The sequence below is a fragment of the Rhodnius prolixus genome, unplaced genomic scaffold (assembly GCF_049639745.1).
Source record: "Rhodnius prolixus isolate KJV_2025 unplaced genomic scaffold, Rpr scaffold_1, whole genome shotgun sequence".
In the NCBI taxonomy this organism is placed as follows: domain Eukaryota; kingdom Metazoa; phylum Arthropoda; class Insecta; order Hemiptera; family Reduviidae; genus Rhodnius; species Rhodnius prolixus.
This window is the reverse complement of record NW_027411581.1, coordinates 60288378-60302591: the sequence shown is the minus strand read 5'-3', so window position 1 is coordinate 60302591 and position 14214 is coordinate 60288378. Positions and strand designations below refer to the sequence as shown.

Genomic DNA, 14214 nt, shown 5'->3' with positions numbered 1-14214 from the left:
TTGAAGCCCTGATCCTGGTAAAATATTTGCTAAACTCAAAAACAAGAATAATAGCAATAAAAAAACAGTAATAATCGGATGTGAATACAAATAGCACACTATAAAGTACATTTGCGTTCTTTTGTAAAAGATGACCATATTAACTTATATATATTTGAGTTACAAACTTGAAGAATTAGTAAAGTAAATTATTTATTTCATGTTTTGTTTTTATGGTATGTTTACTTTTTTGCAATAATAACTTTCCACATTGGTTAAAATTATTTGAAACTAAAAATGGAAAACTAAAATTTTTGTCAAGGACTTTAATCCGGGATTTGGTAAGTTTATAAATTTGATTTTTTTTGAGACTAAATAAATACTCTTACAATATTTTTTTTTTTTTTTTAACCACTGACGGAATTTGCTTTCTAGATAAATCAATATAAAAATGGGTTGAAAAAATATAAATTGAAAAGGCCGATTATGATTTCTCATGTTCTATTGAGGTTTTACAATAATTTTAGGTACAATAAGTTGGAATATTTTTTTAACAGCAAAAAGGATTTATTTTGGTGACGTGGAAAATCTTGAAGCTTTTTCAAACAATTTTCAGAGCTTTTTGATTTGTAATAAAAACCGTTTAGACGCGATTAAAGTTAATTCTGCATGAACTTGACTTACGGAGTAAAGCGATAACATAACTAGATATCGTTGTAACTCAACTAGATCTCTCGGTTGTCATTCTCAAAACTGTCATAGATCATTCTTTGTCCTCTTCTCCTCACTTTAACTTTAGCTCTTTGGCCCTTTTCCCGTAAGGGTAGCTTCGTTTTCACTTTTAAATTACTCGCCTTGCTACTTGAGAGAGAAATTTTAAACTACTTATTTGATAACGTAATTCGTCTTGCTTCCTGGTATCGTGGGAGAAGATATGTAGTTGATTGACACAAACTTCCTCTGCCGTATTTTGGGTAACAGTATACTGCCAGTACAGAGGAAATAAAATCAACTTTTTAATGCTGTTAAGTATCACAACCAACCAACAATAATTTTACCACCCACATCACAGGAAATGAAAGAAATCGCAAGTTTTTTTATCCCTCTTTTTATTATTCACTTCAATCCTTTTTTGCTTCATTCAGAGAAACAACCAACAGTGTTAAAAGGAACAAGGGTTTCTTCTCCTTCTTTTCGCATTATTTAACGATTTTGATGTTTTGCGAAGGAAAAATAAATTTATTAATTAAAAAAATAATTTTTTTCAAACAAGAAATTTTTTTAAGTAACTGGAATACCATCACATTAACATGGTTATTGGAAGAGATTTCGTATATTCAATAGAGATAGGCAGTTTCACAATAGTTGGTTTCTCAACATTTTTTTTAAACATGTAAAATCTTAAAGAAAAATGATTGATTTACAGCATTTCTAAATAGAAGACATGCGCTAATATTTAGAGGCATGAATGGGCGGTGAACCAAAGCCATAGTATGTCTGAATGCTTTGATTCAGTGCGATATCTATCGGCCGTTACGGCTCTAATGCTTCGGTACAACAGTACATAACATTTACATATAAAATTTAACAGTGCAGGTTAATTGCTCAAAAATTTGTAAACATTTCTACTTTTTTTTATTATTACTAATTAATACATATTATATTGCTGTGGTTATAGAGTGAAACAGTGAAAAAAGATGAAGAGCTCTCCGTTTAAGACTTGTTCTTAGTGTTGGATTTTCATAATTGTAACCTTTCCATGCCGCCTAAGCCGTAAGTTATGATAAAAAGTAGTTATTGTATGACAATTGTAATTTAGTTTTAATATTTCATCAATAAATAAATATATGGTAACTATTTTCTTTTTATAGATTTATGGTTAGGTTTCATGTTAAATGTTAATAGTACTTTCTAGTCAATTTCGTTATAAGAAGTGATATTTGTTTTAATCGAATACATTTTATTAAAATATTTTTCATATTAAACCCTAAAGTTATCGTATTTATGCTGACGTTAGCTATTAACACTCGCTCGGGTAAATTATTGAATTGGAATCTACAGTTGCAGTTACATGACATAAGTAATCCATATGAATGTTCTTCTAATCAAGTAATATTTTTCAATAAACGCTTTACCAATTAATTTGTGTGGTTTTGTTTCCTATTCTAAAATATATTTTCTCTGTTTTGTAGGTTTCATATGTAGTATCTGTGGTCGAAAGTATACGTATAAATCATCGTTTGTGCGCCACAAGAAACATGAATGTAACAGAATACCACGATTTTCATGTCCATTTTGCGGCAAGAGATATATGCAAAAGTTCAAAGCGGTAATGCACTGCAGAAAAATGCATGAAATAGAAGTTACAACACAATCAAAATAGAACCTCGCTTTCTTTTAAAACTTATGTATAATTTTTGTTAAATTGTATAAATATTTTTATTTTGAAAGATGTTTTAATGTGTTTTAAATATTAAAACCCATGTTTTATATAATTTATTCATTTTGTGCGTACCGAATCAAATTAATCTTAGAATTAAAGACTTCAAGTTAATTCACGATTTTATTCAGTTTATTTAATACACAGCAGTAATAATGCTGAATGTTATTAATCTGCATATTGCAACGAAATAACTGTTACTTTAGTTTTTAAAATTTAATTCGTGAGCCTATGGGTTGATATAAGATTTCATTACGGTTAATTATTTATTTTGCGAACTGCCGGATTTATCTACCATTAGAGTAAATAGATTAATTATTTCTAGTTAAAGAATACTAAAAAACGAATATTCTCTAAATTACGGAATTCGATGAAAGGGAAAGACTAGTGATAAGAGATAAATTTCTTTCAATTTATCTAAAGTTTTTTTTTTCCAGATACATGGAGTGGCGGTCGAATATGTCTTCCACCTTTATTCTCTTGTGGTGGGTGTGGTAAATCGTATCGGTGGAAAAGTACACTGCGGAGGCATGAAGAATTTGAATGCGGTGGTAAGCGTCCTTCACATCAATGTCCATATTGTAACTACGCTGCCAAACAAAAAGGTAATTTACTTGTTCATATGAGAAAACATCATTCGGGTATAACAGATGCTGAAGTCGATCTCAGAGTGCGAAAAAAGGTTACCTGTGAAGAAAACTATCCCAGAACGTTTCACAGAAGTTACCTTTGACCGGTAAATTTATTCTTCCTTATTCATATGATGAATATTAGGAAGGAATACTTCGCTCTAGATTTACTGGCAAAAAATAAATATATAAATAGATAATTTTTTATTTTAACAAGTTATGATATACATATGTAGTATTATAGAAAAGAAAATCTTAAATATTTCGGAGAAATTTCAATAGAGGTGCTTGATTAAGTTCGTTGTAGTAGTTTATAGTTCAGTTGTTGATTTTTTGGGGGGATAGTTCTTTTTTGTAAATATGTATTTAGTAAACACAAATTAAATATTTTTGATGTTGCATTTTTACGGTTACATTAAGTAAATTCATTGTACACCAAAGAATACAAAAAACAAAGATATAGCTTAATAAAAGAGATGTAAATTTGCGAAAGTGCCTTTTTAGCATTCTGAATGATATAATTAACATAAAATATTTTATTTTTGCTCTCGTATTTACTCATAATCTTTTTAAAAAATCTTTATATTCTAAAATCCATATATTATATACGTAGTGTACATAATGTATTATATATGCAAATACATAATTATAGTGTCTGGTAATTTTATTATAGTGATAATTTTAATACTTTTAGTTTTGTTGGATATTTTAACTTTTAATTTGTTGTTATGTGTTACATATCTGTTATTTGGTTTGTCATGAATATAATCGGTTTTTAACAAGTTACCCGGTGTTCTGTATGAACGTTCATAGTATATCTGTGATTTTTGTAACTGGCTCAATTAGGGTGTAATAAATCTTCTTAGTAGCTTATTTTGTTTTATTAGAAATACCTGTCATCTTTCGGTAGCACAAAAATAACCGCTATTTCTACTGTGTTTGGAGCTTACTGTGTCTCAAAAATATTTCTTCATCGTAGTAATGTTTTTAAAGCAGATCCGTTAAATTTTCAAAAATGATAAATATTTTTATATATAATATTTATTTATTTCTTAAAAAAGATTAGAGGCAATAAATAAATTAATCACATTTTTGTGCTATCTCAGTATGCATTAAATATTTTTAAATGAAATGTAATTATTCTTTATAATTAAATAAATATATTGAAGTTTATATTCTCAGATTAATTTTCTTTTAACCTTAACACTTTTACTATTAATTCCGTTGATCTATGATTTCATTTATATCTGCTGTAAGTTTGGTACATCATGATAGCATATATTTCTGTTTATTGATTTTAAAAACAATTTGTAGTTACTAATTTAATTTTTTCTCTCTATTGTTACTTATATAGTTAACGAACGAGTTCACCGAGACCATAGTTATGTGCAAGAGGTTGCAGTAAGATGTGATAATTGTGGGAAGTCATATCGTCGCAAAAGAACTCTGAAACGACATGTATTGAAAGAGTGTGGTAGCACCAAAGAAGAACTTCTACAGTGTCCAATCTGTCCTTATCGTGCAGTATATCCAGATACGCTATCCAGGCATCTCAAAGTGAAACACAAGTGAAGAAGTGTAGTCAAATTGTATAAAACTAATTGTTAAAGAATGTAATCGATGAATAGGTATACTAATTTTTTGTTTTTTATTTAACATTTTATTAATATTCTTTTGTTTGGTATTTAAGCGAAAGTTTTATAGATGGTAAAACATTTTACTGTAAACTTTATTCTAGTTCTATTTGCAAAACACTAAAGGCCATGATTCCTCATTTTTAAGCATTTAAAGTTTTCTTGTGCTACATAAATTTGTAGATCTGAATTTATTTTTTAAAAAATTCTTATTACTTTCCTACTTTCCCCTTTTTTCTTATGGTTTTCATTTTTGACGGTGTTAAAATATTGGTGTATTTTTATCAACACTAGCCATTCTTTTAATTAAAAATCATGAAATAATATAAAAATATTCTTTTTCTTTTTTTTAAAGGATTCTTTTATTATTTATACATTTTTCAGTTTATTTTTATTTATAGAAATAGTTTTAGAGCCCACCAATTTGAAATCTGCAGTCCGTTACAAAAATAAAGTGACAAAAATCCCAAAATGTTTTGGTATTTGAGGATTTATATCATTTATATTGTGTAGATATGTTTGAAAATACACACTAGACTGTCTACTTTAGTTGATATACTATATAAAACCAGTAAATTACAATAATTGTATTTATTAAATTACCAAATAAATACAATTTATAATTCTGAGAGTTCCTTTCTTCATTTTTATTTCTAAAAAATGTAGCTTTAGAAAGTTATATTTAAAAAATAATCTAGATTTAGCTTCTACTTGTCCTTATAAATATTAAGAATTATCATTAAAATATGTATTTTTTTTTTATATATATTTCTCTGATTGCTTTTAGAGAAAGTATTGCGACCGTATAAAATTCTCTTTGTCGATTTTTAAACAGTTTTGAGGACTTAAGTGTCAGAATGTGGTTTTCAGAAAAGTTTGTGTGTGGAACTCTAGCTCAAAATCTAGAAATTTCTAAAACTTTAAATTTCGAATGGTTCCCATTCAGAGGACCTGACTATCATTGGGTTTTCTCCCTAATGGATCTAATTGTTTTGAGATATTCTAGAAAATGGTTCAAAGATTTTCTTTAAATTTTGTGTGGCTCTTAAATATTAAAAAGTTGAAGATTTTTCTCTTTTTGTTTACTTGATAATGGCGAATACTGAAAACATTGATTTCGCGTACTCATTATACGTGAGTCCCAAAGTAGATTTGGAATTGGTCGTTGATGTCTGGGTAAACACAATATCTCAAACGAAAAGTCGCAGGAAGTTGAAACTTAAAATTTTGATTGGCCCCCCTAACGGGCGTCCCGTCCTTTATTTTGTGGTAAATCTCTCAACCGGATATACTGCAAACTGAGTGAATGTTTCATTTTTTTTAAGAAAAAAAAAAAGCTCCCAAGATTGTATTTATGTTCTAAAACGTTTATGTGAAAAATTTTACCAGGAAATCACAAGGGAACTTATGGAATAAAGGGGTGGGTTAACTTCCTTGTTAAGCTCTGTTTCTGTTACTTTTTGTATTATTATTATAATTTTTTTTTAATTTTAAGGCGCGTCAACATCTGAGGGCATTGGCGCCCGGAGCTTTTTACATTGCATTGCTAGCTTCCGGACAGTGAGCTGTAAGAAGCTCATTCCAAGAGAAAATCTAAGGAACAGCAGCTTTTGCGTTATTAGTATTATTATTAAAGAGAGTTAAATGTTTTGCTAAAATTCTTAGTTTGGATGAAATTCCCCAATTGAAAGAACCATTTTACTGAATGTTCTATTTTTCTTTCCTGAGACTTTTTCGAATTTGTGTCCTGCGATTTTCTCCTAATTTCATATGTATTACCTAACATATAGACCAGTAATTCTTAATTGAATAATTTCTGTAGTTAATCCGTTTTAGGATATTGGCAGAAAGAAGAATTAATTTTAAAATACGAAGTTTTAAAAAAACGTACAAGTTAGTAAGTACTCCCAGTATTAAACTAAAAGATTTTTTTAAAAATTTAGTGGAATGTACAATATATAATACATAAATATTGCTCGCTTATAATGTGTTTGTCGTCTGAAACGGATGAATAATATGGAGATTGTTTTATTTGTGTATCTTGTTTACATGATGAATTGGTAGTGTATGATATCCTTATTACTATAAAAATGCATCTTTTATAAGTTGGATGCTTTATTTATATTTATAAATTATATTTATTATCTAATGTTGAATGATATTTATAATTGTAGAATACTTTGAATAACATCTTTTTTATTTTAGTTAGTTGACCACTTCGAAAGTTCAACAGAATGAAATATAAGAGAACTACTGATGTCAGCTGACGAAAATACTTAACTTGAGAAGTTTCAACACTGCAAAAGGTACTGCAATCTATAGACATGAAGTATGTCCCAAAGTTTAAAATTAATAGAATTTTTTTTTCAGACCTGTTACTACTATTTGGAGAAATGAATTGATTATAAGGCCGCACATTTCAGTTCTCAAAAAAGCAGTAAATGTCAAAAGGGATGTATGCATCTGTCAGCCATTGGTATAGGATCTTAAATATGATCCATTTTAGTTACTTTTTTAAAATTTCAATTATTGAAAATTATTTTTTTAGCAATTAATTTTACCGTGATTACATTACTAACAGTTTGCTGGGGTCAAAGAACACAAGTTTTTATTTTAATGATATTTCAGAAATATTCTCTATAATGAATGTGAAGTAATAAAGATAATATAGTATCTCTTTAGTTAAAAATTGAGATGTATCCAAATTTTAATTTTTACTTGTAAGATATATACTATTTTACAAATGATAGCTCGATTGCTGAAAGTTTAGATCGTATATCGCTCATCTAAAATGTTTTTCAATTCGCTGTCCATTCTCTTTTCAGAAGTATCACGTTGTTATAACTTCACAGTGTTCGTAAAATTGTTTTATTCTATAACCTTACATGGATGGGGTCTGAAATCCAATATGAGCTTGCAGTTCTTCCTAATGGCTCAGTCGATTAGCAATAGAAACAAATCTACCACAAGCCAATTCTGAATATCCTGAATCCGTAGGGTCTTGTTTCATGAACCGCTCCTTGCTAGCAAAAACACAACTTAGGTAACTAAGTAGAAAGAACAGTTTGAGCCTCAAGTCAATAGCCAGAACTGAGGATATGGTTTTCTATTTCATTTATGATAAACTTTTAGAATCCACTACACTTTCTGATAGACGTGCATGATAGACCCTCCGCTACTTGCCGTTATCAAGTGCCTAGACAGTTTTCCTTACAAAGACATCTTGCAGCATTGAGAGCTGAATTGATCTTTGGATATCATAACTTCCTCGTCATTTTTAATTTAACTACCTGGTTAGGAAACAAAGTTTGCATATGTTATCAAAGACGCTTTTAACACGTTATCCTTGCATCTTTTCACTTCCCAGTGATGTTTTAACTTTGTTATATCAGTCCAGTATATGTTTGCTGATTAGAAGAAAAAAAATCATACAGGTTATTGAGCCGCAATATAATGGTTTAGCCAAACATGAAATTCAAGAAATTCGTTTCTGTTAAGATTTTTTTTAATGAAGATAAATAAGCTATCTTGTTCACAGCGATTATGAGATGCAGACAGACAGATTTGAATTATGAGAGTTAACTTTTTACGTTAAAATTGATCAAGAAGAGGGCAAATGAATCCTGATCAGACATCTAGTATTTTAGTTAAGATGTATTTATCGGTCTTTTGTTTATTATTGGTACAATTTACTGAAAGACTTTTTTTAAAAAAAGTTGAAACATTTTAAACTTATACAAGTTTTTTTCTTTTAGAGAAATTTTTTGTATTCATGAAAGTGTTAAATTTTAATAAACTGTTTTATATGGTTGCATTTTTATTTTCCCTTTCCTCTTTAATTTAAAAGTTTCTTTGTCGATGGTCATCCTCACTCTTTTCACAAATAATAAGTTTTTTGCTTTTATTTCTTTTTTTACAGTGGCATTACGTGGCGGAGCAACAATTACTCCTTTGGGCAATTCTGGAAATTCTGATTGGAAAGCAACAGAAGTGAAACGAAAACAAGCTGCCCGCCGATTAATTAAAAAGCGTATGGAAAAGTATCGCAATACCACCACCGGAATATATGAATGCGACTGTTGCAACCAAACATACGCTCGGTTTATATCACTTTATCGACATATGGAATACGAGTGTACAGTGACTGCATCAAATCATACTTGTCCTTACTGTCCGTACACCAGTTTCTTCAAACGTAAATTTGTTGCACATGTGGCCAAAACACATCAGAAATATCTCAATGATGATTAATAATTCTACCATCCTGATGTAGATTTTTGTTTATTCAATGATTTTTATTATTATTATTATTATTATTTTAATGATGCATTTTTGTAAATACCAGTATTACTTTATTATTTGTGTTGGGTTGAAACAATAATTTTTAAATTTTTATTTGTTACAAAGATTTTTAAATAATGAAGAAATAGCTTAGCGCAGTGAATCACAAATAAGGCATTGTAATATAAAGTTGAACATGATCGGACATTTTTTGCAAAGATGTAATTATTGTCGTATGTATATAGTATCTTTGAGTAAATGTGTCAAGTTTTCTATCCCTACAAAGGCATTTAATGTTATTTTTATATAAAGTAGTTGAAATCGTTTGATTTCTATTATTTTGGAAAGTTCCTTAGTTGTGCATTATTCCTTTACAGGAATTTACTCGACTTATTACAATTTGTCTGATAGTCTTCTTTTTTTTCTTTTTTTTTTAAATCTCTTTTTGTGTATGTGTAAAATATCCTTTTATATATTTTTTTTTTTTTTTTTTTTTTTTTTAAATTGTGAAGAGGATTAATGGCAATGAGTGGGTTATCTCATTAAAGTATGTTTTATTGTATCACATCAAATATTGAAGACCTTTACTTGCACTTGTTTTTTTATTTAATTTTTTGAACTAATTTACAATTATAATGAATTTCCAAGCTTAATTATTGGTCCAAGAACTTGATTATAAAATTTATTAGTTATGTTATTATCTCCCCCAACTAGAGATTCAGACAAATTACTGAACATGTAAATTTGGTTTTACGAATAAATAAATTTCCTTGTCATTTCATTTCTCTCTCTCTCTTTCTTAATGCCATTTTAAAACAACAATTCAGATAGCATTCGTCTAAGTTAAATAATTATACGAAAACGGAAAGGGCATTTAGGTGAATTTTTGGTATCATAATGTAATTGAAGTATCTACGGCCTAAGCAGTCTGAGGAGGATAATTGTAAAGCTACTCCTAAATCAAATCTCTATATCAGTTTCCAATAATTTTATAAATAATTTTTTGTATTTGCAGTGTTTAAATGACCGTACAATAAAATTTGCTACCTTCAATTTACTAAATACTTTTAATGATAATATTTATCTATCTAAATAATTAGATTTACTTATGTAAATACGATAAGTATTTACTAACACGAAAAAGTTAGTACATAAATGGTAGAGCTCTGTCAAATAGAGATTTTCCATGCACGTCTTATAACTTCTAGAATACACATTATGCGCGTATTGAACTGTTAAATTGGCTCAAGCATTGGATTGATTCCATGACATAATCCTCCAAGTCACATTCCATGCAAGATTTTTGTATCTGAAAATTCGAGTTTCATACAACATAGATTTTGTATTTTAGAATTTTAAGTTTGCTGTATGAGATGGAAAGAGAAACATAGCTACTCTCATGTAACAGAGGAATCCTTCAAGGATTAGCAGGTAGGATATCAGAGTTGAAAATAAGATTTATTAAGAGTGTACATTAGCCAAATTTGTCGTATACCAGTCAGTGAGGCATAGAGGCTTCCAAGAAGATAAAATTCAAGGCCGCAAGTAGGTTTCAATGACCTGGGATTTGTGCTTTTTAAATACATAATGCATTATAATATAAATGCCACCTAATTTTCGGCAATTGTACTGAACGTTTTGTGATAAAAGTATAACACAAATTTAAAATCTTATGTTTAGGAATTCACTTGGAATCGTCCAGTACAGAACATATTTTGTATGTTTAAAATTTTAAAACTGCGATTTAATATAGATATTAAAATTGGTAGTTGGACGTTAAGCCCCTTCTGAAAAAATAGGCGATTACTTTACTTTAATATAGATATTAATGAGATGTTAATAAGAAAAATCTAAAAAAGAAGTTGAATATTATGATTTTATTTATTATTATGACTGTTATTCTTCTTCCTCCATAGTTTTAGAATCATCACCAATGTTCTGGGAATTAACAATTTTTAAGGTAATATTAATTGCAATAATTAGTCCAGCAAATGTGTTAGGAGGTAAGAAACCCGAAGGAGCTTGTTATCTATTCTATTTTTCCTTAAGCTAATTAGCTAAATTTCCAGCTATCAGAGAACTTGTCGGAAGGGTTCATTCTTCCTCGGTACAACGGCGCTTGACACGACTCATCTTGCTTCCTAACTTCTCCTCCAGACAAGAATGTTATTCTTTGCGCTTAAGCAACGAATATTAGAATTTTAATTTCCAGTAATAAGCAAAAATTTATTAACAATTCAATTGCTTCCGCTCCGACTCCTCCGAATTTTCTTTATTTCATAGTAAGTTTATGAAGCCTTAAAGAGTGTTGATATTATGTTTTGAAATTATATACATATGTACATGTAGTTTGGCATAACAAAACCTTAGCGTTCAGAAGCAAGTATGATGGTAAACTTAAGGATGCTAAAGCATGTGGGGTAGAGCATCAATTGAAATAGTAATTACTAAAAATAATATTTTTAGACTTAAGCTTTTTGAGTACTTTTTTGAATTGTTAAATAATGAGGGACTATTCTCACTGTCTCCGTTGCCAATGAAGTTAAGATAATAACGTTTCTAAAAGGGGGGGCAGATTTTGATTTAACTTATTATAACCAGGGGAAGGTTCTTTCTGATATGTTTGTGCACTAAGTTTAAAGGACCCAATGTAATTTATAGAAGTTTTTAACACTAAAATATTAAGCAACTTTAAAAACATTGCATGTGCAACCATTTTATTGCTTTCTTTTTTATAATGAAATGATATCAATCAGTGGCAACTTGGGGAATTATGTTTTCATCATTGAGTCTGCTTAACGAATATGAGAGTGAAGAGGAACTTATTGAAAATGTACACCCAGAAAATACATCACCAAGGTTTTTATTGCCTTCATTTTATAAGTTCATGTATTCGAGAAAAATAAGATTCTGATTAAGAACTTTGTCCACAGATTACCGTTGCCAAATTCTTTTAAATTAGTTTCCCAAGAAGAAGTTAAAGATGATCCTAAAAAACATGAAGGAAGGATTAGATCTTATCCACATCAAAGAGGAAATTGGAACTCACTCATCTATGTTCCGTGTATGCGAAATTTAGTTAATAAATAATATTTTGCGCCTTATTTGTTTAAACATAAAAGTAAGTTTGTTAATGCCATGTTTAGGGCCTGAGGAATTTATAAGTTCTAGTACCTGGTTCCACCGATTTCAGAGAGCCAACAATCTCATTTTACGAAGCTGGTTGGGGCCAGAGAAGCTTTTGCTAGTTTAAGGCATCATCCCATGCCATTTGTAACCCTTTCAGAAAGTGATACACTCGCCAGTTAAAGAACCTTTTTTCTAATTATTTACTAATTTACCCCTTCTTAACGTAGTAACAGTTTACTTGCAGCCTATCTGCAAGTAAATCCTGCACAATAAGATTGTGCAGTTAAGAGACCTTTACATTCTGTATAATCACTGACACGGAAGGAAGCCACAATAGTCCATTTTAATTGCTGAAAATTGTTTTCTAGTTGCTCCTCCCACTTTAAGCGTGACTATTACAGCTTGAGCAGTTCAAAGGAATTTTAGATTTCATAAAAATTTCAAATTATTATCTATTTACTGCAATGCTATACCATAGTTCATATCAGAAATAATAGTTCTAGATCCAAATGCTTTAAAAAAACTGAAACTTGGTCAGTGTTATAAATGTCTCTCACCTTCAAAAAGAAACTTAATTTTGCGTGTCAAACCATTTGCAGAATATAATTGCGGTTTTAGAGTTGTTCAGTCAGTTTTTTTTTTAAATTTTGTAATAATTAAATTCCTAAGTTAACTTTCAAGGATAATTTGATGTACTAATCTTCTTTTGCCTGTTGAACTAGCTTCTTGTTTGTGATTGACCCTTAATAATGCTGGGTTTCGTTTTACAGACCGAAAAAATGGCCCTTTTGATCTCTTACGTGACCAAATAATTGACCTTTGTCAACCCAAAATAGAGATGAAGAAAATTGAAGAACCCCATATAAGCCTTACTAGAACATTTATACTTCTTTATCACTGGATTGATGACTTTGTGGCTGCTGTAAAAAAGTCTCTTGGTATAATGCTAAGGTAAATTTTCTTTCGTCCTGGAAAATATAATTATTTTTAATTGGTTTAATTTTCTTTCAAAATATATGATCTGTCATCAATTTGTCATTAGATAAGTGTTATCCTTTTACAGATATGATGTACAGTTTGATGGTTTGAAGATTTATTGCAATGAGGAACGTAATAGAACATTTCTCGCAATGTCAGTTGGATTTGGTAAAATGGAAATCACTAAAAGTGTACAGCTTTTAGATAAATGTTTATCTGAATACAAACTGCACCCTTTCTATAATGTAAATAAATTTTCCTTTCTTTTCAACAACATGAAATTCAGTTTAAATTTTTTGTTTTTTAAAAAATAAACACAGGAATTCCTTTAAAAAGTCAATAAAATAAGAAAATCAAATTGTAACTTTGCAGGAGGCATCTTTTCATATGAGTTTTCTGTGGTGTTTGGGAGATAAGAAGAAGGAATTAGAAGAACTCCTACCAGAAATGAGCAAAGTTTTTGAAGCAAATCTTAATGATTCTTTTGATGTCACAATTCCTGTCACGAGATATATTTGTAAAATTGGAAATAAGATGTACAATATTAACCTTAAATGAATAAATTATAAGCTTTTTTTTACCTAATTGTTTAAAACCTCCTATGTTTTTGTTGGCTATTCTAATTTTCCAAGAGTCCTCTTTCTTCGATCAAGTACAATCTAAAGTTATTACGTTCAATGTATATTATAAGTCAATTTATAATCTAATTTTTATTATGTTTTATATTTTCTTATTGCTTCTGCTTAATAATAAGCACTCTTAACAAAGGCAGCTTTGGCAGTAGGTCCTCGCAATAGCCCCATAAAACATTCTGATAAATTAGGTCCGTCCCGTAGAACCTATAACCGCCAAGAAGGTCTATATATAGTTGAGGCGTGGTTATCAGAAGCTATCAATAGCACCATTCAGTATATATTTAAACTGATCAATCATCGCTGATAATGGATAAAAGTGCAAAATTTGGTGGAACTTTACAAACGCTGTACTACGATGGACAAAATAAACGATAAATACATTCATATAATAACAAATGATGTATATTACATGCAACCTATTTATGTATCATTCAAATTTCAAATGTTTATAACACTTTCTGTACTTGTTAGATTCCAGTAATTTCTTTACGGAAATCTAGAAAAAAGTT

General features: G+C 29.3%; 3 protein-coding genes across 19 annotated transcripts; all 3 read left to right on the top strand.

Annotated features, from left to right (window-relative positions):
- Nucleotides 1-7: 7 nt before the first annotated feature.
- On the top strand, nt 8-9389 carry LOC141450384 (zinc finger Y-chromosomal protein-like). 17 transcript variants are annotated; one of them, XM_074120886.1, is made up of 8 exons: nt 8-215; nt 302-320; nt 1658-1752; nt 1997-2088; nt 2172-2308; nt 2857-3024; nt 4403-6988; nt 7053-9389. In XM_074120886.1, exons 5-7 carry the CDS (start codon nt 2266-2268, stop codon nt 4618-4620), a joined length of 429 nt encoding a protein of 142 aa, XP_073976987.1. In that variant the 5' UTR covers nt 8-215; nt 302-320; nt 1658-1752; nt 1997-2088; nt 2172-2265; the 3' UTR covers nt 4621-6988; nt 7053-9389. The 17 variants fall into 17 exon arrangements, with proteins under 17 accessions (XP_073976987.1, XP_073976887.1, XP_073976968.1 ...); XM_074120844.1 differs by adding an exon at nt 1406-1575 and having other exon boundaries at nt 66-320; XM_074120827.1 differs by adding an exon at nt 1406-1575 and having other exon boundaries at nt 66-320; nt 1973-2088.
- LOC141450452 (uncharacterized) lies at nt 7040-9744 on the top strand. The gene is made up of 2 exons (XM_074120926.1): nt 7040-7158; nt 8602-9744. The coding sequence occupies exons 1-2, from the start codon at nt 7140-7142 to the stop codon at nt 8931-8933; spliced, it is 351 nt and encodes a 116-aa protein (XP_073977027.1). The 5' UTR covers nt 7040-7139; the 3' UTR covers nt 8934-9744.
- Nucleotides 9745-11555: 1811 nt separating this feature from the next.
- On the top strand, nt 11556-13650 carry LOC141450353 (U6 snRNA phosphodiesterase 1). The gene is made up of 5 exons (XM_074120707.1): nt 11556-11822; nt 11897-12027; nt 12863-13043; nt 13156-13315; nt 13443-13650. The coding sequence occupies exons 1-5, from the start codon at nt 11737-11739 to the stop codon at nt 13626-13628; spliced, it is 744 nt and encodes a 247-aa protein (XP_073976808.1). The 5' UTR covers nt 11556-11736; the 3' UTR covers nt 13629-13650.
- Nucleotides 13651-14214: the final 564 nt, after the last annotated feature.